We start from the raw sequence: 26,771 nt of genomic DNA, 5'->3' as shown, positions 1-26,771 counted from the left end.
CCACCTGGACCACTCAGGGTTTTCTTCTTCTTCTTTTTTTTTTTTTTTTGGGTCAAGAAGAAAATAGACGGGGTGCGTTTCTGGAGCAGGTTATTTTGTTGTGAAAATGACTGGGTTCGCTGAATGGCTGGTTAGGCAGCCAAGGAGCGTGCTTTTTGTACAGGGTTCTTCTCTACGGTTGGTTCACCTTCTTTCTCTATTGCAGGTAAAGTTCCTGAGGTGGGAAGATGAAGCCCCAGACGACAATGATGTGCTGTTTTGCTTTGCTTCTGGCCACAGAATGTTCCTACAGCAGACCCCCAATCCACACAAAAGTAAGTGTGTTTCATTCCTATGCCATCCCAGAAGAAATCTTACAGCTTCCCTGGAAGGATAGATTTCTGATAAACCACAGGCTACTTTAAATACATTTTCAAATAAGAATAATTTTATTCTTGCTGCTAGTCGTTGTCTAAAGAAGGGGACAGAGAGTCCTTGAGAGGCAGCAGGAACTTGTTCCAGGTGCAAGCGCAGAATCGTCACTTTGCAGCTACTGAGAATGTACCTGCTGATGGTGAGAGGATGAAGAACGAACCAAGGAGCTGAATAATTTAGATTCAAATATTAATTTTGCTTCTCGCTGCTGGCTCATGCTGCTTTGCTTCTGGGAGTCTTAACTACAATGCCAAAGGAATTCTTTGGTAATATCTAGAGATATTCCCATTATGGAAGAGTTTATCATTCTGCTATTGCAACCTAATGATAATTCTAATATCCTCTCATTTCTTTCTCTCTAAGGATATAGAGTATCTAGCAGACCATATCAGTCCCATCTCATTGTTAAAGTAAAGGCAGAAAATTGCTTAGTGATATCATCGGCATCTTCTCTGTCTTCGTTAACTTCCCAAGTAGTCTACCCAATCCGCCTACTTGATGGGAGCACTCCAATGGCAAGTGTCACATCACAGCCGTCGCCCGCATTAAACTCAACTCCAAGTGGAACACACTGCTATTGAGTCGATTCTGACTCACCGTGTTCTGAGACTGATAAACTTGCTGGGAACACACAGTCTTATTTTCCTCCTGAGGAGCAGCTGGTGGGTTTGATTCACCAATCTGTGCTTAGCAGTCCAATGCCAAAGCCAGAGTGCCACCTGGGCTCTTTTAGCCTCATGGGAGGACAGTTTATTCCACGCTTCCGTCAGCAAGTTCCTGCAGTATGAGCACATGTACCTGAGGACAGTTTTTCCTACATATTCTTTGGGAACCTCTAAGCTGTATGGGGAAAGGAAAGACCTGCAATAAAGAGGTCATTTTGGAAATTATGTTTTTCAGGATGGACATAAATACCAAAAGCCTGAAGGAAAATCAAAGGTTGGAAAGACACAAGGTACGTGGTAGCGTCACAAATATGTTCCAGTGATGAAAATGACAGGCTTTCAAATAGAATTTCAGTCTTTTTTTTCTTCGATCATTTTATTAGAGGCTCATACAACGCTTATCACAATCCATACCTACATCAATTGTGTGAAACACACTTATACATTCATTGCCCTCATCATTCTCAAAACATTTGCTCTCCACTTAAGCCCCTGGCATCAGCTCCTCATTTTTCCCCTCCCTCCTCACTTCCCCTCCCTCATGAGCCCCAGATAGTTTATAAATTATTTTGTCATATCGTGCACTGTCCAACGTCTCCCTTCACCCACTTTTCTGTTGTCCATCCCCCAGAGAGGAGGTTATATGTAGATCTTTGTAATTGATTTCCCCTTTCCACCTACCCTCCCTTCACCCTTCCGGTATCACCACTCTCACCACTGTTCCTGAAGAGATCATCTGCCCTGGCTTCCCTGTGTTTCCAGTTACTATCTGTACCAGTATAAAACCTCTGGTCTAGCTAGATTTGTAAGGTAGAATTGGGATCAAGATAGTGGGGGGGGGAGGGGGAGTGGAGGAAACATTTAGGAACTATAGGAAAGTTGTATGTTTCATTGGTGCTAGACTGCACCCTGACTGGCTCAGTTCCTCCCTGCAACCCTTCCATAAGGGGATGGATGTCCAGTTGCCTACAGATGGGCTTTGGGTCCCCACTCCATACTCCACCTCATTCACAATGATATGATTTTATCTCTGATGATGCTTGATACCTGATCCCTTTGACACCTCGTGATTGCACAGGCTGGTGTGCTTCTTCCATGTGGGCTTTGTTGCTTCTGAGCTAGATGGTCACTTGTTTACCTTTAAGCCTTTAAACCCCCCGACACTATATCTTTTGATTGCCAGGCACCATCAGCTTCCTTCACCACAGAATTGCAGTCTTTAATGAAAATTCTCTATGTTTACAGAACTGATAGATTTTCTCACCTGAGTTACCATTACCTATGAAATGAATTGGCAGATATTCACAGGTGGCCTAGAGTAGTAGACAGGTGTGCATTTTCAAGTCCACACAGGCCATCTGTTTGTACCGATGGACTAAGAGAAAACAGAAGAGGGAAGAGGACTAGGTTCAGTCTTTTCTTCTTTCAAAGATATTCTAAAGATGTTGACATGGATACAATACTCTGGTGCTGAGAGTCGAATGAAATGATCTAAGCTGGTGTCTGGTGGGGAGGCTGCTCATGCTCAGGAAGTGAAGAGTAAACTGTGGAGACAATCCTTAGTAGTAAGATAGTAAAATTACGTGGTTCTCACCCCAGAGTATGGACGGTTGGATTCTGGGCAGCATGGTCATATCTATGGAGGTGTGCTTGGGAAGAGGAGCGAAAGATAATTAGTATTCATTAAGCATTGACATTAACACCAATAATGCTATGGATTCGTCAAAATTATATGGGTGAAACATGGAAAACCACTTAAGCTACATAACTTGTAAACATTGGTAGACCTGGTATTGATTCCAAAGAAAATGGCAGTCAGTTTCTTGTCTTGGCTAAGGGAGTCACCGCAGAGGAGTCAGGCAGATATAAGGGGTGCTGTTTGGCTCCCAGCCTGTGGATCATCACATCATGTTGATTCCAATCCTTCAGTCGCCCCGCATTATCACTTTGCTTCCATTCCACTGCCAGGTGGAATTCTAGGGTAACTCTTCCTGGGAATGCCTCAACAATCTTATTCTTGGACTCCCTGACTCAAGGGTGCTTGCTGTAGTATAGTTCAGGGGAAAATTTTATAAATAAAGTTTTATTGGAACACAGCCATCCTCATCATTTATGTAATGTCTTTGGCTACTTTCATTTTACAATGGTAGGGTTGGGTAATTATGAAAAGGTCATGTAGCCTGAAAAGTTTATTGACTGTCTCCTGGGGTCACTAGTTTAGCAAATAAAAACATAGGGTGCCAAGTTAAATTTGAATTTCAGAAAAGACATCAACACAAGGATACTTAAATCCTTTATACATATACGAAAAAATTGGATCTTCTAAATATTTCCTTGAAATGAAATTAAAAATGTTACCGGGCTTCTGGTATATCACTTGGTATTTTGATTTATTTGATACTTCACAGAAAAATTGATCATCACCTCTCTCAATTATCTTTCACAAGCACAAATCCAATAGTTGTGGTAACCTCCCACTGTCCCTGCCTGAGCGAGGAACAAGCCATTCTGAGTGGCTTGTGATTGTCCCTTTCCCGGGGCTGTTCATCTTGCCTGGACACCAATTTCACTGGCAGGCAGGTCTCCTTTGTTGCTAAGGCCTATGCGATGCCACCTCCTCTGGGAAGCAAATCACGAATTCCCATAGGAATCAGATGGGAGCAAAGGGGGTTACACGCGCTGGGCTGCTAACTGCAAGGTCAGCAGTCCGACTCCACTGGGCTGCTCCTCAGGAGAAAGGTGAGGCTTTCAGCTCCCGTAAAGGTTTACACCTCAGGAACCTGAAGGGTTCATTTCAAACACAGGAAGGAAATAAAGGAGAGAAACCTAAAAGAGCAGTTCCACTTGTCATCTTGGGTTGATAGATAGGAGTTAGAATTAACTCAGGTTTGAAATGTTAATTATCTCTCTCTCTCTCTCTCTCTCTCTCTCTCTCCCTCTCTCCAGAGAAATGCCAAGGACCTTGTAGCACTCCCAATTGCACCCGGCCTTGTACCAAAAACTTTCACGGAGAAATAAAATTTACATGTCATCAAAAAAAGTGGCAAAAATCAATGGAAACCTGCACAAGCCTTTCTGTGGAAACCCTCTTCCAGGTGATTCTTTGTCTACTAAATGACCATGGAAGCCTGGGAGGTGGCGGAGCGATTTTGGATGTGCCATCGACAACAGAATGGAACATCGCCTGTGACTGCAGCCACTGTGCCAATCCATCCTGGGCGGGGCGTCCTCTTTTTCTCTGCCACTCGCTTTACCAAGCATGATGTCCTTCTCCAGGGACTGGTCTCTTAAGGTGACAGGCCCCCTCTCCTCCCCAAAGGAACCAAATAAACAAATTCCCTGGGGAAGTCCCGCCCTGTCACATGGGGTCCCTGGGAGTTGGAACCACCTCTGCTTCTGAGTGCAGACTCTTTTGCAATTCCTTGCTTAATCATTTTTGAGTGAACCGTTTATTTCTCTTGTTAAGCAGGACTTGAAAGGTTTATCAGGAGTTTCCATAGCAGCAGCAGCAGCAGCAGCATCTATGCCTCTGCCCAGTTTTAACCTTCGAGCCCCAGAGCCTATTGACGATGTGGTTGAAGGCATCTACAAGAACTGCCCCCTAGACTATGCCTGCATCATTGATCCTGTGAAATCTTCAGAAGTCACATCTGGCAATATTGAATTTATAGTGGAGTTATTAAAAAATATTTCGACAGGCTTACCCGATAATGTTACCCGCGCGAGAATGAAGGTATTCTTTGCCTCTGTCGTTAGACACTGGCTCTCCTCTTCCCCAACCTGGCCTAGGGACAGTTTCCACTGGGCTTTCCAAAGTCTCTGGGAAAACGGCCACAACCTCAGCCAGCATGATCTTCATGTGCATTTTGCTTCAGTTTTGCATAGATTTATTTAGCTTATGCAAAATTATAAGGACCCAGGACTTCTTAAAATACACATTTCTTTTGCATATTCAAAATTGTGTCACATATTCATAGCCACCAGCAAGACTCAGTCTAGGCTAAGTTTCCAAAATTATATCTTATACACTACAATTGTACTGAGAAATGTTAATGGTGGTTCTGCTTTGTTTGTCATATTTTTATCTTTTTAAAGGTAACCATAGAAAGGCAAGATGTTCGAAATGCTGGTTCAAATAAAGTTAAGCAGGTTTCTTAATGGCAGGACTTTTCAGAGTTTAGGAACTTTGAGACTTTATAAATGGAGAGGGGGGAGAGAGAGCGGGGGATAGGTGCTGTGGATGGTACAAATAGTCATTAAGTTGTTAGCTGTTAACTGAAAACTTGGGGGTCAAATACAACCAGAGATGGCTGAGAAGTAAGGCTTGTCTATCTGCTCTTGAAAGGTCCCAGTCCTTTGAGCAGCCGAGAGAGTGAGAGTGAGAGTGAGAGTGAGAGTGAGAGAGAGAGAGAGAGAGAGAGAGAGAGAGAGAGAGAGAGAGAGAGAGAGATTTGATTTTGCAGCACATGTGAGTGCCATGAGTGGAGCCCAGCTTTGGGCAACTCATTTGTTTTGAAATAGTGACGTAGCTGGCAGTAACTCTCAGTCATTTGTGTCTCATAGAATTCACTCCCACCTCCCTCCATGATGGAGCCCTGGAGGAGTAAGCCCGTAGCCCCAGGAGGATCAGCAGTGGGAATTCCCCAGCCTTTCCAAGGGAGAAAGATGAGGCTGTCTGTCTCTATAAAGAGTTACTCTCGTGGAAACCCATCTGGGCACTTCTATTTTATTAGACTTGACTGGAGGGCAGTTTTGTTTCCACCCCTCCACCCCCTTCTACCATTAAACATTCATTAACATCTCACCGGAAACTCAAATTCTGTAGACTGAAGATCGGAAATGTTTCTCGGACCTAGTATTAAGGCAGATTAAGTTTACCTGTGATTTTTCCTTTTAAGCATTTTGCGGCACTGTCGGTAAACTTCGGGCTTTTAAATTCACAACTGATTTCAAAATCATCACTGCTCCCAGTAAGAAAGTGTGCCTGACTGCTCCCATAAAGTCTTGCAAACCCTATGTTGGGTCACCATCTATCTATCTATCTATCTATCTATCTATCTATCTATCTATCTATCTATCTATCTATCTTACATCCAGCTATCTAGCTATATGCCCATCCTTCTATCCATCTATCTGTAACTTCCTGTCCGGTTCAAGTGTATGGGACAAGAATTCCATAGCCTAGGGGATTTGAAGGGAACTATGTCAAGTAAGATCAGGTCATTTGCTCTTTAGACACTTCAGAGGAATTTACTTCATACAAAAGAAGGAAAAAATGTTTGCAAGCTGATTGTGGTAGCCATTGTACAACATTCTAGACATGATTGAACTATGGAATGATAGGATTTATGTATTAACTCCAAATTAATGATAACTTAAAAGAAAAACGATAATGAAAAATTCCCCCCTCCCCCCAAGAAACTACAAACTTACTGCCATCAAGTCAATTAAGACGCCCCTAACCTGACCAGACAGGCCAGAACTGCCCCTGTGGGTCTCTGGGATTGTAACTCTTTCCCCGAGTTGAAGTCTTCATCTTTCTTCTGCGGAGTGGCTGGTGGGTTTGTACTTCTGACCTTGCAGATAAGCAACTTTGTACACTAGGTGTGAACCCTTCGTTTAAGAGCGACTTCTCTCCATTGCAGAGTTACAGCGAAGTGGCCAGCCACATCCTGGACTCCGCTGCCATTTCGAATTGGACCTTTGTTTCCAACAAGGACGCCAGCTCCGACCTGCTGCAGTCAGTCAACTTGTTTGCCCAGAAGCTTCACCTGGACAACAAGTCGGAGGACATCATAGACAACCTCTTCATTCAGACCAAAGGCTTTCGCATCAACCACAATACCGCAGAGAAACATTTTAATTTCTCCTTGAACCTGAGAAACACAACGGAAGCTATCTCCGGAATACTAGAAATTCCCAAGCGAGAGCTGCAGAAGCTGCAGAATGCATCCCAAGTCGTGAGCATCGCCTTTCCCACCTTGGGGGCCATTCTCAGAGAAACCCACTTGCGGAGTGTGAATCTTCCCAAGCTGGCGAATGGTCTGGTCCTATCGGTGGTTTTGCCAGACAGCTTGAAGCAAATCGTTCTCACCTTTGAGAAAATCAACAAATCCCAGAATGGCAAGTCCCAGTGCGTGGGCTGGCATTCCAAGAAAAAGAGGTGGGATGCTGACGCGTGCGTAATGGCATGGGACATTAGGAACGAAGTGAGATGCCACTGTAACACCAGCAATGCTGTGATGGCTTTCTCCATTCTCATGTCCCCCAAGTCCATCACTGACAAAGTCCTGGAATACGTCACCTGCATTGGGCTCAGTGTCTCCATCGTCAGCCTGATTCTTTGCCTGATCATTGAAGCTGTGGTGTGGTCCCGGGTGGTGGCGACGGAGATTTCATACATGCGCCACGTGTGCATTGTGAACATAGCGGTGTCACTCTTGACCGCTAACGTGTGTTTCATCATCGCCTCGAGCTTTAAGAGCAAGGGCCCGGACTACAACTTGTGTGTGGCAGTGACATTTTTCAGCCACTTTTTCTACCTCTCACTGTTTTTCTGGATGCTCTTCAAAGCACTGCTTATTATCTATGGCATCTTGGTCGTGTTCGGTAGGATGATGAAGTCCCGCATGATGGCCATTGGTTTCACCATTGGCTATGGGTGCCCATTGGTCATCGCTGTCACCACGGTTGCCATCACCGAGCCTGGCAAAGGCTATGTGAGAGCTGAGGCCTGTTGGCTTACCTGGGACAATACCAAAGCCCTATTAGCATTTGTCATCCCAGCCTTGGTCATTGTGATTGTGAATCTCCTTGTGGTTTTCATAGTAGCCATCAACACCCAGAGGCCCTCCATTGGCAGTTCCAAGTCTCAGGATGTGGCTACCATGATAAGAATTAGCAAAAACGTTGCCATCCTCACCCCATTACTAGGACTCACCTGGGGTTTTGGGGTCATTACCCTCATTGAAGGCATTCCTCCAATATGCCACATAATCTTTGCCCTACTCAACGCTTTCCAGGTGAGTTCCAAAAGGGAGATTTTCTGTTATTTTGTCTATGTAACAAATAATGCTCATCACTGAGCATGTTAGATTCACAAAATGTTGCTCTATTTATTTCTGTATCTTAAAAGCACTTGGTTATGTGTCTCTTGCCCAATTGTTTTCCACTTAAATCAGATTTAGCTGATCTGGTGGGCTGGGTAGGAGTTGTCCTCCTTTTCCCTTATGGTTGACTTGCACCCTCTGAAAGAACCAGACAGCTACAATCTTTGCCACAGTGGACTCTTCTTTGACTAAGGATGTGTGAGGCTATCTTTATATGTGTAGCCACAAATCAAGTTTACTTTTGATCTGTCCCAAGGGGGTTGAGAATTGATCGAAATGCCAGACATTTTTTAGAGTGTGAAGAGGCGGCCCTGGTTATTCAGGTTTGATGTTAACAAGTCAGGAGTTCCCGTATCCTTTCCCTGCGATTCCCTATTGGAATAAATGAGTTGTTTCCAGACATGCTCTTGCCATAGGTTACATAATCCTTGTAAGAAAGTAATTTTTCTTTGGTGACCGTAACTCTTTATAGGAGTAGAAAGTCTCACCAGAGAAGCTGGTGGATTCAAACTGCTGACCTCGTTGTAACGAGCAGCCCAGCGCATAACTCAGGATACCACAAGGGCCCCATTGCTGTCACGAAAAGGGCTTACTGGAACACAGTCATGGCCACTCCTTTATCTATTTTCTATGGCCGATTTTTCACAAAAATAGCTCTCTTGAATATTTAAACAGACATTATGGTCTGCAAAGCCTCGCTTATATACTATCTGCTCTCTGTAGAAAAAACTATTTGGGTTCCTTTAAGTCATATAAATATAATTCTTTAATAAAGCAACAGATTATTCCTATGGACCTATCACTGCTTAGCCCTGGTGTTGTAGTGAGTTAGGTGGTGGGCTGTTAACTTGAAGGCCAGGATTCAAAACCACCAGCTGCTCCAAGGGAGAAAAATGAGGCTTGCTATCCTAATAAGGATTTAAAGTCTTGGAAACCTACAGGGGTATAAGGTATATCACTACGAGTCAGCAGTGACTTGATGGCAGTGAACTGTGACTATTTCTGAGCCTGTCACTATTAGTGTTGTTGTTGCTAAGGAGTCCTTATGATGCTGTCGGTTGGGAATTGAGCTGCTGAGTCAATGATCCCAGCCCATCAGGGCCCTTTGGAAGGAAGATGAGGCTGCTGACTCCTGTGAAGATTTAGTCTCCGGGGGCGGGGGGCGGGGTGTGTCAGGGTCTTGGTTTTTGTTTGTTTGTTTGTTTCTTTATTTATTCTCTTTAGCTGCAGGATTTGATATTTTCAATTTTGGAAGAACGAAAAGATAAATAAACTGTTTTTGTTTTTTTTATTTGTGGTTAAATGAAAGGTTTAGTCTCAGAAATGCTATGCAATGTTGCTCTGAACCGGCAGTGGGGCATTCTTCAATATTTTGGTTTTGCCTTACTGGTGCTAGTTGCCACCAAGGCTCTTTCAAATCATGGCAAGCGCACGCTCCTATCACTCTATTCCAAAGTGCGATACAAAACATGAAGCCAACTTTAAAGAAATGCCAATTTACATCAATGCATCTTACTTGTGATTCTTTGATCATGATGGGAAAGATTCAGCACACTCTTGCCTATACATGGCTTTGAAGAGAAACCTTTATGCAAAGTGGGTTTTTTTCCTTTTTTTTGGAAAATCATAGCTACCCTGGAGGAATGGGTAGAATAGCTTTTGTGGCTTTCCAAGAGTATACATCTTTTTTTTGATTGGCATATAATTTGCATAGTATGCAATCCAATAGTTCTATAATATTTTAAAAGTTGTGCAAGCATCCCCACAAACAATTTTCGAATATTTTCATTGTTCTTGTACTCATTGCTGTTAGCCCCTTATTCCTCCCCAGTCTCCAATGCCATGTCCCTAGGAAGTTATTCTCCCGTGGAGTGACTGGTGGCTTTGAACAACTCACCTGGCGGTTAGCAGTCCAGTGCATAAGGCACCAAGCCGCCGGGGCTTTGATTAGTCACAATCAACTTGATGACAATGAGCTTGGTTGCCTATTTAATTTTTAACCAAAGGCTCTGACCTCACCTCAGTCTCCTCAACTCCTGAAGTTACTCTGGAGACAGACTCACGAGCTTGCTCGCTTTCTTACTTTACGCCTTAATGAAAACCCTACACATGTCTTTTTCGATGTCCTTTCTTTTTCTCTTTTGCTGACAGGAAGAAAAGTACTCTGGCACTTTTAGTTTATATACACTCAAGTATTCTCAGCTAGTTTCCCCTGTGACTCTAATTTAAACATTTCAGTCATTCTGCCTTTGGGGGTTTGTTTCCCCCCCCCCCCCCATGAAACTATGCTAGGGATCCCAGGCTTCCCTTTCTTTTCATTGTAGGATCTAGATTATTCTCTGACAGCAAGTCTCCATTTAAAGTACTCACCATTCTTTCATATGACTTTGCCTGGTGCTGTTGACTTGTCTAGGAGTCCTATCGTCCCATACGTGCTCTGTCGGATTTTACAGTTTTAAGAAGCTGGTCATGGGGGCTTTCTTCCCAGGCACGCTTGGGCCGGTTCAAGTCATCCACCTGTTGGTCAACAGTTGAGCTTGTTAACCATTTGTGCCAGTCAGGGACTCCAATGTGACTGCTGAGGGCTCCCTTTCAGTGACACAGGAAGAGGCTTTGGCCTCACAGGTCTCCAATTTCCTTCCTCCCTTCTGCAGACACTTCTTCCACCACCTCTGAGGCCCTGACTACCTCGTTCCTGACCTCCAACTCCAATCGCAGTTAGCTGATTGTGATTTCTAATTGCAATACTCCCCATTACCATGCCCTGTCATTATGAATCCAAACAGCCACATCCATGTTTGGGAAGAAAGTAGAACACGTTCAGAAAGGTCAGAAACTCTGTCCTATATTTGTAGCCCTCGCATAAGGATCTGTAACACCGTACACAGTCTCCTGAGGGTGATTCTTTTCCAAGAGGGGAGGTAGAGTTCAACAAACAAATGCCCGCTAATGCATTTTTTAAAGTAATAGTTTTCTTGGCATATGATTACAAGCTATATGATTCAATAGTTCCAGCCTATTAAGAAAAGTTGTACCATCACCCCAGGCCATTTGAGGACATTTCAGTTGGTGCTCATTGATTGTTATTAGCTCCCTATCCCCTCAGCCCCTACCCCACTCTTCCACCCCTCTCCCCAGGCATACACCAAGGAATCATTAATCCAGGTTCTGTCACTATGGATTAACCAAGCCTGGATTTCATATACAGAAAAGCAATTACAAAAGAAAACAACAGCAGCAAAAAATTAACAACAATAACAAAGTAACATGCAAAAAACCTCAATAGAAAAGAAAGAAAACAGTAAAAAGTAGAACAACTTTATAATTGGGTCAAAAGGGAGACCAGATGATCAGATGTTAAATTGTAACCTACCCACATCTGCAATAATCCACTTTCCAACGGACAGTGATGCAGTTGATCCGACCAGTGGGAAAGATCATTGCTGATGACTAATGAGGGTCTTAGGCAGCGTCTAGACAGAGTGATCTTAAACAACAACAACACAGTTGCTGTCGAGTCTACTTTTACTCTTGGCCCTTTCAGGTATGTCAGAGTAGAACTGTGTTCCACAGAAGCCTCAGTGACTGGGACCTTTTGAAAATAGACCACCAGACCTTTCTTCTGGGATGTCTCTGGATGGACTTGAATCTGCAAGCTTTCAGTTAGCATCGAGCTCGCTGACCACTAGGGATTAGGCCATTAAGATAATGACTGGGATGTTGTCGGCAATCCCGTCCCTCATGTGTCTGTTGAATTTTGCCACAGGGTTTCTTCATCTTGCTGTTTGGAACCATTATGGATCACAAGGTAATTTGAAATCCCCTCCCTTGGTGTAAATAAGTCCCATGTGTCAAGGGAAGCAAAAAGGTGGAGCAAAGTCTGGGGGTAAGGGGATGTTTCAGGGAGTCGGAGGTCAAGAGCAAAGAAGACAATTATCTGCACTCACCCTGCACTGTTTAATAAGTTCATAAGAGAGGGAGCATGTCTGTTGAAAAGAATGGTAACCCTAACTACAGTTTTAACCTTAATTCGCCATGTGGTGATGACTGCCAGGTCTTAGGCCAACAGCGTGCTTAGTAATTCACAAGGGATCCGGTGCTATTTCTGCCAGGACTATTGGTTTTGTGTTACAGGACAAAGGTCTGAGCCTTGGGGATAGATGTGGTCTTCTCTGATGTCTATGAGGTATTTTCTCTCTTCCGTTGCTTCTTTAGATAAGAGATGCTTTGAGGATGAGCATGCCTTCGCTGAAGGGGAAGTCAAGGGCAGCAGAGGTAAGCCCCTTTAATATCATCATGGGAGGGTCCATTTTTTTTCAGCTGAGTTGTGCAGAGAGGATTACTTAGCGTTAGTGCTCAGATGATGTTAAAGAGAATTAGTAGGGCAAGCAAACATTCATTTGTTTCTTCATTCAACACATCTGAGGGTCTTGCTAAACTGCAGGTCAACAGAATATGCCCTTTTAAAGGGTTTTTCACATTGGGCACAATTCGGCTTGACACCTGGAGCACGGAGGCAGGACAGCATGAAACCAGCCTTCTAGAGTCAGGAAATGTGCCAGCTGGGAAATTGGAAATTTGCTACAGGCAGTAATTGTAGTGCAACTCACTCATTTTATAGGTAAGAAAACCAGGTCTCAGAGTACTTAGGGGAGCTTCCTAATGTCACCAGCTAATGAAGAAGAACCACACCAGGACCAAGTGGAGTGGCAGTCTCACTAGCCACCTTCTTAGGACTCTCCCCAGTGAATCACGCTTCCTTTGATTGGCGTCTCTATGCTACAGATCCTGAGGAGGACATTTGACCGGGTTGCTTGTTTTCTGAAGTACCAAGTAAAACTGCCAACATCCCTACGTGTATTGGATATAATTATTCAACTCGCAGATTCCCAATAAGTGCTACTTCTTGAAAAACAGGCAAATGAACAGAACATTTTCAGGACACACTGCAAATTAGCATTGATGTTTATCTAGTAGCGAGTATGACTTTTAGCATCATAGTTAATCAATTCTAACTATCAATTCAGTATCAATGTCTAATAGATATTTTCTTCACTTTTTAACACGTCTGAAATTGGACTTTATCTCACAATCAGTGGAAAGACATGGCTCAATGGTTAGACCTTTTATTTTTCAGTGGAACATAAAGGTACGGGTATAGTGCAGTGTTCTATTCAGTGAAACGTGATTAAAGAACCATATTCCAGATAGTTCTGTATAGCTCTTTCAGTTTCAGTACATTGCATGCCTTCATTTTTGCGTGTTTATGACTAGATAGGTATAACGATAAATATATGTATGATGTTGTCATGACTTGTTGACACCACATTACTTTTTTTCTATTTAGAACCCCTCATTAAGTCCAACCAATGGATCTAAATTAATGAGTGGCTGAGGAGAAGTGAGTATCAAAAACACCATGGACGCTTTGCTTGCAAGTTGCAACAAGCTACTAAGTGCCTTTTGTGGGCAAGCTATTGCCAATTAGGTGATGCTGGAGTGACTTGGGAGGAGGCAGGTCTACATATCTTTCAGAAAATGGAGATGTCTTCAAATTTCAGTATATCCAGGAAAACGTGCATATTTTCTTTAAAACAATGCTGTCCCAGTTGCACATGGCTAAGCCTTTCATTTCCTGTCTTCAGTGAGAGGGTGCTGTCCTCACACCTGCACCGGATCAGGGTACCCCTTCCACACCCTGTCCACAGCCTTCACACACCTTAATTTCATCTTGTCTGTGCCTGGTGATGTTCATAATAGCCCCGCTGTGGAGAAGAAAGACTTAATTGCTTGAAATCACAAAGCAATAGACCCGTGTCTCCCTAATTAAGTGGGCCCAGGATCATTCCTAAGGGGGTGTGGGTGAGGTTGTGGCAGATTAGCTGCCGACTCATGGCCAACCCCTGCAGCCTCTGTTTTTCACTGGTGAAATCAATTCAATACAAATAGCAGGCATTCATGAAGGGGAGAATCAGTCATGAAATGGCATCCGATCATCCAAGAGCTGCCGAGGAGAATGCGGAAGGGACCAGCAGCCCTGGTCACGGTTTTGTCCTGGAGATGCTTCAGGACCTTCCTCTCTGATGACAGATGGGTCTCAGAGCTTGACTTGTGTTTGGAACATGTTTTGGGAGCAGCCACTTCCTGCTTCACATGTGTTTCCTTTCTGAGTCACAGTCCATGGATTGTGAGTGAGCGGTGGGATGAGGCCAGGGGTTCATATGAACTCATGGTGTCAGAGGTCCTCTGAGAGGGAAGAGACCCTACGAAACCTGCTGGGCTACGGATCCCACAGAGCCAGATATTGCACTGATGGGTTCGACCAAATGACCTCATCTGAGCAGCCCCATGCTTAACTCACTGACCACCAGGCTTCTAAACTGAGCCCGAGGACTTGCTGATGGAGTGGACGTGGGGCGTGAGAAAATAAAACAATCAAGAATCCTGTCTGAGAAGAACTTTTCTTTGTTATATTCATGAGACAGGATTCGTGTAGGGTATCTCTTCGATCAGTCTATTTTGAGACCTAAAAGGGAAGCCAAGGTGGGGCAAGAGGGAGGTCAGCCACATGCAACTTGCCCAGGAGCAGAGGCTCAGAAGGGACAAAGGCCTCCTCCTGGAGCCGACAGAGGAAGGAGGAAGTCTTCCTTTAGAAGCAGAGCCTGCCCCCACCCACTCCACCCCAATCTCCCCACTGCCCCACCCCTCCCCCAAATCAGATGGCTAACTTCCTGAACTACGAGAAAATAAATTTCTGTTTGTGGAAGCCACCCACTTGTGGTATTTCTGTCATAGCAGAACTAGATAAGGAAGACGCCACCATTATAGGATCAGGGAGAATCCTTTCACGGGCCTTACGATGCTCCTGTCTGCACAGATTCACCCCTGTCTCCACTCTCCCGCAATGTCTGGTAACCACTAATCTTTATACCATTGCTATAGTTTTGCCTTTTCTAGAATGACATATAATTGGAAGCATACATCTTTCTCTTAGCAACCTGCATTGAATTTTCCTTCCCATCATTTTTGTTTTGTTTTTTAGCTTGACAGCTCATGTTTTCATCACTGAGTAAGGTTCCAGAGATGGAGTCAGGACCCGAAGTTGGGTTGGGTGGAGGTCCCCAGAAAAATACAGCGAGGAGACTATTCCGCTAGGAGACTAGGCTTCCTATTGTGTGACCTTGAGGAATTTGCTCAATGCCTCTGGGACTGTTTATTTTTCTTCTGTAAAATGGGGCGAATCATAATTCATACCTTAGTCGATGGCTTCAGGATTAAATGAGCCAACACATTAAACATCCTTTGCATAACACCTGACTCTAAGTTTACCACAAATGCCAACTATTATTCATACTACTAACCAGCGTTCCAACCATTCTGATTTGGCAGATGGACAGCCTACGTCCTTTGACGGAGAAGTGGGCTCCGGGAGAAGGAGACCATGGAAAGCAGGCTGGAATGAGAAGCTAGAAGCTGGAGAGCGCCGCTGACGTGGAAGACTTGCTGTTCTTGCCATGAGTGGCACCTAAGCCCTCAGAGCAAGACTATTGTGGGAATAAGAATGGATGCTCTGACTTCATGGAGTCTGACCTATCTTCTAGACAGAAGTTAGAGAACTTTCCTGTGACCCAACAGAGCCTGACTTCCTGGTCAACCTACAAATCATCGTGACTTCCCAAGGCAAACCTTGGCAACACAACGCATGCTTCTGAGACCTGTTGTGGGTCTTCATGGACTCCGTCATCCATTATTCTGGCTGTATTTTAGGCTCTTTGATGGGAGGGATTAGATCCAGTTTCAGAGCTAAGATTAAGAGTGGGAGGTTTCCTAAAGATAGGGGACAGGAGAAAAGAAAGAACTTTAAAATGTCTTTCTATTTTAGACCTCAAGTAAAAGGATTTAGCTCTTTAATTTAGTTCTTTAATATCCTCACTTGTGACAAAGGAAAACTATTCGTGTAGTTATTCCTATTTCTGTGCAAGTATGTCTTTAAACCACTATATGCAAAGAAGATTTCGGTTATTATTTTAGCAATAAAATCGCATATACTGACCTTTCACAATTTGCTCATGTGTGGGTTTACTCAAAGTGCACGTCTCCACTGATAGCCCAGCATCGTAGGCATCAGTTCTGCGTCTATCCACCGCAGTTCATGGACCACAACCAACCGGCGGTCAGAAAATGCTAGTACCATGTGCTCACAAATATAACTAGTCTTTCCGACACTCTCCAAGAAACCTCTACTACCACTTCGGTTTTGCATAACAAGGAAGTCATAAAACAAAAATCAATTGCATTTTCCTTGGAAGGCAACTTCCAAAACCTTAACCAGGGGCAGTTTGGAATCAAGGCAAAGATGGTCTTCAAACCAGATTACAAACAAAACAAAAAACCAAACCTATTGCCCTCACGTTGATAACAAGTCACTGTGACCCTACAGGACACAATCAAATGTCCCTATAGGATTTACTAGGCAGTGATCTTACAGGGACAGACTGCTATATCTTTTCCCCAATAAACAGTTGGTAGGATCAGATTACTGACCTTTTGATTCTCAGATGAGAGCTTTAACCACTGAGCAATCAGGCTCCTTTCAAATCGGGGAGTAATTATGTAAGGGATGAAGGGCTCAGTCAGTTGGAAATTATTCTCCTCTAATAAAATTAAATGTATTCATAGTGGAGAATATGCATCTTATACATTTTAAAGCATTATTGATCTATATTTCCTTCCTTATTTTTGATACAATAAAAATGACTTTTATGTTTTATAACCCAAGAACTAGAAATTTCAGTGCACCATATAACTTCTACCCAAATAATTTCCTTTTGTTTAGTAGATTTATTTGGTGTCATAACAAGGCCACATAAACAATTTCCTTATGCTTATAACAAGGGGCTGCTAACGACAAGGTTGGCACTTCAAAACCACCAGCTGCTCTTTGGGAGAAAGACGAGACTTCCTGCTCCTGTACAGAGAGACAGTCTCAGAACCCCACAGAGACAGTTGTACCCTGTCCTGTAGGGTCACTAGGAGTTGGAACTGACTCTAGGCAGTGAGTTTGGTCTTGCTGAGTTTGGGATATTCTTATAGCTCTTATCACAATCCATCCATCCATCCATTGTGTCAAGCACATTTGTACATTTGTTGCCATCATCATTGTCAAAATGTTTTCTTTCTACTTGAGCCCTTGGCATCAACTCCTCATTGTCCCCCTCCCTCTCTGCCCTCCCTCCCTTCCTCATGAACCCTTGATAGCTTATAAATTATTGTTATTTTGTCATCTTACACTCTCTGATGTCTCCCTTCACCCACTTTTATGTTCTCCATTCCCTAGGGAGTGGGTTATATATAAAGCCCTGTAATTGGTTCCCCCTTTCTACCCGACCTTCCCTCCACCCTCCTGGTATCCCCACTCTCACCACTGGTCGTGAACAGTTCATCTTTCCTGGATTCCCTGTGTTTCCAGTTCCTATCTGTACCAGTATACATCCTCTGGTCTAGCTAGATTTGTAAGGTAGAATTGAAATCATGATAATGGAGGGGGGGGTGGGGAGAAAGCATTTAAGAACTAGAGGAAAGTTGTATGTTTCGTCATTGCTACACTGCATCCTGACTGGCTCCTCTCCTCCCTGCGACCCTTCAGTAAGGGGGTGTCCAGTTACCTACAGATGGGCTTTTGGTCCCCATTCCTCACTCCCCCTCATTTACAATGATATGAATTTTTGTTCCTTGATGCCGGATCCCTGATCCCTTTGACACCTCGTGATCACACAGGCTGGTGTGCTTCTTCCATGTGGGCTTTTTTGCTTTTGAGCTAGCTGGCCGCTTGTTTACCTTCAAGCCTTTAGGACCCCACATGCTGTATCTGTTGATAACCAGGCACCATTAGCTTTCTTACCACATTTACTTATGCACACATTTGTCTTCAGCAATCATGCTGGGAAAGTGAGCATCATGGAATGCCAATAGAACAAAGTATTCTTGCATTGAGGGAGTACTTGAGTGGAGGCCCAGTGTCCATCTGCTACCTTCATACTAAACCTATAAATATAGGCACATAGATCTATTTTCCCATCATCATATATAAATATATTTACATATGTATATGCCTGTATTTAGACCTCCAACAACAATGACAAGCAAAGCAGAGAAAAGCCTCAATCGAAGAGAAAGCAGGAAATAATAAAAACTGAGACAAATTTATTTAAAATGCGTCAAAAGGGAGGTCAAAGGATAAAGTGTTACATTTTAACTTAATTGTATCTGCCACAATTAAGTGTACAATGTTCTTTGAGAATATCCCTGGACTACCTTTGGCGGGGAACACTGTAAGCTTAATCCATGTGGGAACACTGCAAATGGGTTTTGGGCTTCCACTGTCATCCAGAGTCTTCTGCAAACTGGGTGTTCATAATTTAAACTCTGATACTGTTCCCTCCTTCAGATTCAGATTTTATTATTTACAATCCTTGGATCGCACAGGCTAGGGTGCTTCTTCTACATGGACTTAGTAGATGTCTTACTTAGATGGCTACTTGATAGAAGACAAACCTTGAAGACCCCAAATTCTATTCATTCTGACAGCTGGGCACCATCTAGTTTCTTGCCCTCACTTTCTATAGCACCCATTTCTTCAGGGATCACTTCATGAGGGTGAGTACCAAGCAGCGCCATGGTGTAAGAACAAATTGTTCATAGATTGGGGCTAGAATTGAAGCCAAAGCTCCCAATCCATTCATATAGCTATGGAGTCTATATGTCTCTGGTTCACTTTAGACACATCATTAACAATTTATGATGGAGAACCTTTTTAACCATCCCCCTGGGGCATAAGGTAATTCTATTGATAGTGTCATTAATTTAGCCAATAGTATAGAATTCAAAACATGTCGAGAAAAGGAAATTATATAAATAGAGGCTGGCTTTTCAGTGTGATGCATGAATTGTCGACTTGTATAAATTAAACTTGTAAGCGACTGGATACTACCTGAACACTAGGGGTTGGTGATAGGGCAAAGCTTTCAATAACACTCATTCACAAAGGCAGAACTGTGCCAACCAGATTAGGATATGTCATAAGAAAGCAAGGTGAGCATGGAAATAATAAATATAAAATAGTATAAATAGTATAAAATAGTGAATATATAATTGCCCCAGACCACCATTCATTGGGTACCTTCAAATGAAGAGAGCTGAACCATCTTCTTAATATAAATGTCTTATATTGTACCATTTGTGATAACAAGCCTAAACGTTGATTTTATACACCTTTCTGAATTTAGGTCCATTTCAGTCTGGGCTTCTGACCTGGTTCCAACCTTTCCCTTTTCCTCAGGGGCTGATGTTCAGATCCCGGTATCTCCTCTCAGACACTCCTTTATCCTATGGCATTGTTGCGAGGTGTCGTCAAGGCGGGTCCCTCAGAGCCACCCTGTGGGCAAGAGAACAAAGTACTGTCTAGTTGTGCACCATCTGCACCATCGTTGCTGTGTTTCAGCCCATCCTTGTAGCGACTGTGTCAGCCCATCTTGCTGATAGTCTTTCTCTTTTCCCGTGATGCTCTCGGTTATGACCCTTTACTTTTTCAGTGAGCGAAAAAAGATGTTTTCTGCTCCTGTGAAGATGGATCGCCTTGGAAAGGCAGAGGCGCAGTTCCATTCTGCCTTGGAGTGAACTGGACGCTAGTGGGTTTGGTCGTGGGTACTGGTTTTCTACTTTACCAAGCATGATGTCCCTCGCCAGGGACTGGTCCCTTCTGATAACCAGCCCAAAGTACATGAAACCAAGTCTAATCATCCTCACTTCTAAGGAGCGTTTTGGCTGGACATTTTAATCGTCACGCTTGTTCATTCTTCCGGCAGTCTAGTGTATATCCAGTATTCTTCACTATCTTCGAAGGCATTATTTTTCCTTTGAATCTCCTTATTCATTGCCCTGGCTTAACAGGCACATGAGGAAGATTGGAAAGGTGCCTGGTTCCAAAGTGACATTGTTCCTTTTTTATATTTTAAAGTGGCATCTTTGCTTTTTTACGTTTTACAGCAGATTTACCCATTAAAATATGTTGTTGGATTTCTTGACCTTTTCCCCTGGGCATTGATTATAGATTCCACATAGTACACCATTCGATGTCAACGTATTAGGAAGCCTCTCTTACCACATATAGGAGGAGCACCTTCTTATCTGATATTTGATTAAACTGCCATCTATTTCCTATTACAGTATTTCAAAATACATTTATTGAGTATATACAGTGGGCTTATAATTTTTAATTAAGCAATGTTCCCACCTTCAAGGAATTTACAATCTACTTTAAGAAATTAGAATCTGCTATTTTGTGCTATGTTATAGCTAACACTACCAGAGTTGCTTTTATAATTCCAAGAAAGAGGTCATTAAACAGGAAAGATTAATATCAGCTAGTTGTGCAGAAGATGATATCTAAGCTAACCCATCTGACCCTTGTTGGACCCTTTGGAGGAGACATCTGGTTTAGAGATGTGAAAAGCGAGACTTGTGTAAGTGAAGTGACTTAGCCAGCATTAATCAGGAAGGAAGAAAAATGATTAAGTTTAGATGCCAGGTCATCACCCCTTTGCTGTGCCACTATTAATGATCACTTGTGTCATTATGATTCTGAGTGGTGCTTTTCAATTTATGCAAATTAGGAAGAATTCCCGTCTTTACGATATTGTCTTCTAATGGATTAATATGACTTATTCTTCCATCACAGATTTTTGAACTTGTGGGTCATCTTTTATTTCTCTACATAGTGTGTTGTAGTTTTCTGTGTCCCCTATTTATTAGGTATTTGGTGACTTTTTTATGATATATTTTAAACTCGTTAATTTAAAGTTGTATTTTTGGTAATGGCTCTTTATATATTGTCATCTTAACTACATCTAGTCACTTTGCTAATTTTATTGATAGTCTAATAGCTTTTCTGTAGATTCCCCCCACCTACCTCTCTGCATACACTCTAGTTCCATACAAAGATAGTTCTTCTTTTTCTAATACATTTGGTTTCATTTAACCATACGAATACTAAGTATCCTCATGGACAATTGAGGTGACACTTTTCTCCAGCTGATTTAAGGTGTTTCTGTTGTCTTCGCCCTACTAAAACGAGTCTAGTTTAGCAGACGTGCTTATCTCGTCTACGCTGATGTCAGGCAGAGTTAGGAGTGGGTGGCATCATAGTTGTTCGGTTGGGTCTGTTTCTCAAGAGTTGCACTTTCTGACTCATTTGTTATCCAAGGTTTGGTCCTGGTTTTCATAGCCCCACAGATGCCTGCTTGTTGATTTAATTTCATTTTGCATAGACAACACAGAAGTGTGTGTGTGTGTGTGTGTGTGTGTGTGAGAGAGAGAGATAGAGAGAGAGAGAGAGAGAGAGAGAGAGAGAGAGAGAGAGAGAGAGAGAATGAGTGAGCACAAGAGCAAGAGATGGTGTTTTAAGAAAGTACTCACAAGTCTTGATAAGCCCTTTAGTGCTATGAGTCGACCCAATAGCAGTGAGCATGCCCTGTGCAATGGGCCCTATGAAGGCCTACAAGGACTAGAGAATTGAGCCAGGGCTAACTTTTAGGAAGTCCCTTTTCTATGCTTGAGTGGTCAGTGTGTCACAGGGCTTCCTGTTCCTGTTCAGAGAGCTGTGACTCTTTGTCAACACTCTCCTTGAGCTCGTCTGTGGCTGAGTGTCAGATGCTGACCGATAGCTTGTCCCAAATGGTCATACTAATATTCACCCTTTAATGTTTTGTTTTTCTACTTTATTAGTGGGGCAATTGTGGAAATGTGTGGAATGGAGACCTTCATACAGTATCAGGTTGTAGCTCTCATGACTGATATTTTTGCCCATTAACTATGCGGGAAAGGTGTGTACATGAGCATTGATGATGCATCAATGGGAAAGAAGATCAAGCGGACGGAAACAGATTGAGATTGTTTAGTGATGGAGTTAGGGTCACAAATCAGGCTTCTGATCGATCCAGTCAACCCAGAGGTATCTCAGAAGAAAGGCTTGACAATTCACTTCTGAAAATTTAGCACAAAGCTTTCTAGAATACATAGCATTTTCCCCTTATTATGCGAATGTGATATAGCTACTTACAATTGTGAACAAAAAATTCGATACTTGGCTTGGTGGCTTGGTTTGTGTATCTTTCTGCCTGACCATTAGGTACTGAGTAGACAGTTTCAAGTGAAGTGTGCAAGGAAATTAAAATGTTATGTTGCTGTTTTTGAAGTCGATGGAGAGACATGAGCCATAGAGTTCAGGCAGTCTCTGGAAGCTGGAAAAGGCAAAGCAATGCATTACATTCTACAGCTGCCGGAAAGAAACACAGCTCTATTCTCAACTGTCTAAAGTCATTTTGGACGAGCAAACCAGTACATTTGTAATACCTTGCTACACTCTCGATAAGTAAGAAACTAAAACAGGAGCTGTTATCAGGTAGTTCTAAATAAGGAGGACGACCTTTGACAAGATGGATTGACAGCGGCTGAAACAACGGGCTCAAACATCATAACAATCGTCAGGATGGGGCAGGACTGGGCAGTGCTTCTTTCTGAAGCACATAGGGTCACTATGAGTCAGAACTGACTCACCTCGCAACAAATAAGTCATTGGCAAATTAATTAAAAATTTGGCTAAGCAATAATGTAAGCACAAATTATTTTAATAAATTTCTCTTAGGTGCTACTCAGTAGTTGAAACTTATCAGTTGATGATTCAAAATGACATCGATTTGCAGCTAACTTTCCAAAGGATTTTTTTAAATGCTATTTTCTAAGCACGATATTAGGCTTATTATTTGTGATTGAATCGTAAGAATAAAGGCTGGGGTGATGCATTGGTACTGCCAATTAGTACAACAAAGAGGAAATTCACTTATGAAATTCAGGAGTTTAGCATGTTATTGCAAAGACATGTAGCAGAAAATAGACAGCCAATGAGACCTACATGGGAATCATCATTAACCAATCAATCAAGAGGTGACTTGGGGAAATCTTAGCCCCACCCAAATATTATTCCATACAATTGATCAGACTTTTATGTTCCCAATCCTTCTTATGGACCACTGACATCTTCTGATCAGACCATGAAAACCATTTGGAGAACATTTCTTTGTCTGCTTGCAGAAGGTTGCCATGACTCAGCGTCCACTCAAGAGAAAACCATTGTTTCATTGTTGTTGTTTGATGTAAAGTATGTAGTTCAGATGCAGTGTTTCAAATAGAAAGCTATACTTAAGTCTCTCTTACAAGAGGACCTGTCTGTGCCCACAAAAAGTAGTAGAGATGCAGGGCAGAGGCACATGCACAGGTCTGGATAAAGGATAGCAAGTGAGTTTGCCTCCTTCCAAGTCATAGAGACAGCCTTCTAACTAAAGCTCCATGAAGATCCCTGGAAGCAGCGCCTTCTCAGCTACAGAACACTCTTCCAATGATCTCCAGAGCTTTCCCCCTGGCACTATTTCTTGTGACATGTCTTCAAAACCAGTTTTCTCCACTCCCATCCTCTAGTACGATTTTCTGCTAGACATTGAAAATGTCCAATTCTCCCATCACCATAGGGCATTTACTGTAGGCATAAAAATGTGCTCACATTTTTCCTGGATCTTACCTGACATTCCAACCCCTCCTCCTAGATTATTTATAACTAAATGGTATCTCCAAGCTAGAACTTTAATGTGATCATATGACCTATTTAGCTGACTTAATTTTCTCCTTTCATCAACCTCCAACATTCCACAGTTACTCTAGACCAGCGGTTCTTAACCTTCCTAATGTTACTACTCTTTAATACAGTTCCTCATGTTGTGGTGACCCCCAGCCATAAAATTATTTTCATTGCTACTTCATAACTGTAATTTTGCTACTGTTATGAATCGTCATGCAAGTGTCTGGTAGGCAGGATATATTTTCATTGTTACAAACTGAACATAATTAAAGCACAGTGATTAATCACAAAACAATATGTAATTCTATATTGTGAAATATTTATTTCTAATGACAAATACGGGAAATTTTGTCTTGAAGCATGATGTAGCATGGTTAACAGTCTTTACACTGGGTGGATGTATCTGCATGTGGGCGGACCCGCCTGGAGACGGATAGAGGAGCGGTGTCTCGGTTCCTAAGACCATCGGGAAACATGTGTTTTCCGATGGTCTTAGGCGACCCCTATGAAAGGGTCATTCAACCCCCAAAGGGGTCACGACCCACAGGTTGAGAACCACTGCTCTAGACTCTAGACATTTACCAAGTAGTAAGTAAACTTGAAGTAGGACAACACAGATTTAAATCCCATCTCCACCATTGTCTGCTGTGAGATTTTGAACACCAGAATTAGTTCAAGAGCCTCTTAACTGGTACCTGGGGTTCCATTTTTTTTCTTGTCTGTCAACAAAGTAGCCTGGGTGGCACCATGAGACCATGTTTGTGTTTTTTAAAGTTTTAGTTAAAAAAATTCTTCTGTACTTCAATGTCAAAAAGATATGCCCCTGCCTCTAGACATTTAATCAACTTATAGCAGTTGTTTCAGCCAGGGGAGATTTTGACTTCTGGGGCCCTTTAGAGATGTCTAGAGACACCTTTTTATTGTCACTCAGTAGACTGAGAGCTACTGGCATGTAGTGGGTAGAGCACTAAGAAGCAGCTAAGCACTGTACAATGCACAGTAACGCCCCCATCCCAAAGATTTAACCAGCTTTAGATGTTGAAAAATCCTGGTCTATAGCATTGCTTTTGAACATCATGATGCTATAGGGACATGCAACTTATTTTTCACACAAAGTAACCCAGTTTTTCCAGGGCTCTTTTTACAGACTTCAATCTATTCTGTTTAACAGAAATAAATATAATTACTGACATTTAGTTAGGGCTCACTAGATGCCAGGCTCTTGTAAGTGCTACTGTAAATATGAATCTCTTCAAAATGTCTCCCCTAAACTTTATGAATCAAAAGGAAAGAAAGCTAAGATAGCCATACCCCACTTTCACAATATCACCAGAGACAGTATTGGACACTCCAGGTGACTTGTCAGTGGGAAAGCTTCATCCTTGAGCTTGCTCAAGGATACAGACGGTATTTCATGCCTTTGCTAAAAGTTTTTTTCTGCATTCTTAAGAGGAAACTACTGAGAACGAAACATCTGTATTTTCCTTTTTAAGATCATTACAAATAGCCAAGAAATGAAAGACCGGGGATCGAAACCCATCGACTCCAGAGTCTTTATGATCCATTTCTCTCTCCTGCGCTCCATTATTAGTTTTATCTTCACCTACGTCTTGCCTGTCTGCCATACCAATTTTGCTATTGAATTACTGCCAAAGATAGAAAATCTTTTAAAGCGGTCATCTGGAAATGTTTGTCTCATTTTTCACTCTTTTGGGTCTTATTTTAAGAACATATTAAAAGTTGCCTCGGTCGGTGGTCTCTAACTCTTTAACGTGCAAGAGAGGAAATACTAATAACAACCCACTCTGTTTACTTGACCGGTCAAGTTGGTCTCTGTCGTCCACAAAGCCCTTGAGGAGGAGTTGATTAATATTGATATGTGTGGAAACAGGATCGATAATTTTCAGTAACTGGGGAAGATTACCAGAAGTCAAGGGAGCCTTCAGCAGGGGCTGTTCATCTCTGAGCTCAGGACTCTCCAGCACTTGGCAGGCGATTAAGAAAGTCTAATTGTAACTGATAATGATTCACTTGACACTGTGTCACACCTCCTTTCACCAGGCTCCATTTTGGGCACAGTGTAACCTGCTCAGCCTGAAAGGGTCTAATTCAAACCTTGACTTTACCTGGGTGAATCAAAATGACTCAGAGGGTGCAAATAAAGTCACCCTGAGGAGCCAGCGGTTGTTTCATTTTCTCTATAACTTATTCCTTTCTCCCTCCCACGCCCCTCCCCAAGAATAGAGCTCTGTATCTTCCAGATGAATAGAGAAAATGTAAGTTCTAGAGAACTGAATTGGGATAGCAAGGGAAGAAAAAATTTTTTATAGGACTACACATCAGAGCCTGCAATCATCTTGGCATGAGGATACAGGGTCTGACATTTAAAAATACTGATCATTGTTTTAATCAGACGCAAAAAAGAAAGAGCTGTTGCCTCTTCTGTACAGCTAAAACATTGATAAATAAATAAATAAATATAGGCATTTTGTTTCTCTCTATATTAACACATTTGAATGATGGTCTAGTGAAGCATGTTAAAGTACCGTGTGGACTGCCAAAAGAACAAACAAATCTGTACTGGAAGAAATACAGCCAGTGAGCATTGTAGTGGGACAAGAGGAAAGTAAAAGGAAATAGAGGAAAGAGCTAGGAGGAAAAGGGCATTTATAGAGGTCTAAATAAAGGCATGTGCATATGTAAATATTTTATATATGAGGATGGGGAAATATATCTATTTGCCTATATTTACAGGTTTAATATCAAGGTAGCTGATGGACATTGGGCCTCCACGCAAGTACCCCCTGAATGTAAGAATACTTTGTTCTATGAACCTGGCATTCCATGATGCTCACCTTGCCGACACGATCACTGAAGACAAATGGGTGCATAAGC

General features: G+C 42.5%; 1 protein-coding gene across 1 annotated transcript; it reads left to right on the top strand.

Moving 5' to 3' along the window:
- Window positions 1-210: 210 nt before the first annotated feature.
- Window positions 211-13,589, top strand: ADGRF4 (adhesion G protein-coupled receptor F4). Its single transcript, XM_075554078.1, has 8 exons — window positions 211-314; window positions 1,315-1,369; window positions 4,026-4,174; window positions 4,549-4,812; window positions 6,725-8,101; window positions 11,955-11,996; window positions 12,404-12,463; window positions 13,536-13,589. Exons 1-8 carry the CDS (start codon window positions 228-230, stop codon window positions 13,581-13,583), a joined length of 2,082 nt encoding a protein of 693 aa, XP_075410193.1. The 5' UTR covers window positions 211-227; the 3' UTR covers window positions 13,584-13,589.
- The last annotated feature ends 13,182 nt before the right edge of the window (window positions 13,590-26,771 follow it).

This window comes from Tenrec ecaudatus, chromosome 7 (genome assembly GCF_050624435.1).
Source record: "Tenrec ecaudatus isolate mTenEca1 chromosome 7, mTenEca1.hap1, whole genome shotgun sequence".
Lineage (NCBI taxonomy): Eukaryota > Metazoa > Chordata > Mammalia > Afrosoricida > Tenrecidae > Tenrec > Tenrec ecaudatus.
This window is presented reverse-complemented; position numbering and strand designations above follow the sequence as displayed.

Excerpts from the sequence above, each read along its gene's own strand:
- ADGRF4 (XM_075554078.1), top strand. The coding sequence starts at position 228 with ATGAAGCCCCAGACGACAATGATGTGCTGTTTTGCTTTGCTTCTGGCC. Across the intron at positions 4,813-6,724 it reads TTACCCGCGCGAGAATGAAG|AGTTACAGCGAAGTGGCCAG; the intron begins GTATTCTTTGCC and ends TCTCCATTGCAG. Across the intron at positions 8,102-11,954 it reads CCCTACTCAACGCTTTCCAG|GGTTTCTTCATCTTGCTGTT; the intron begins GTGAGTTCCAAA and ends ATTTTGCCACAG.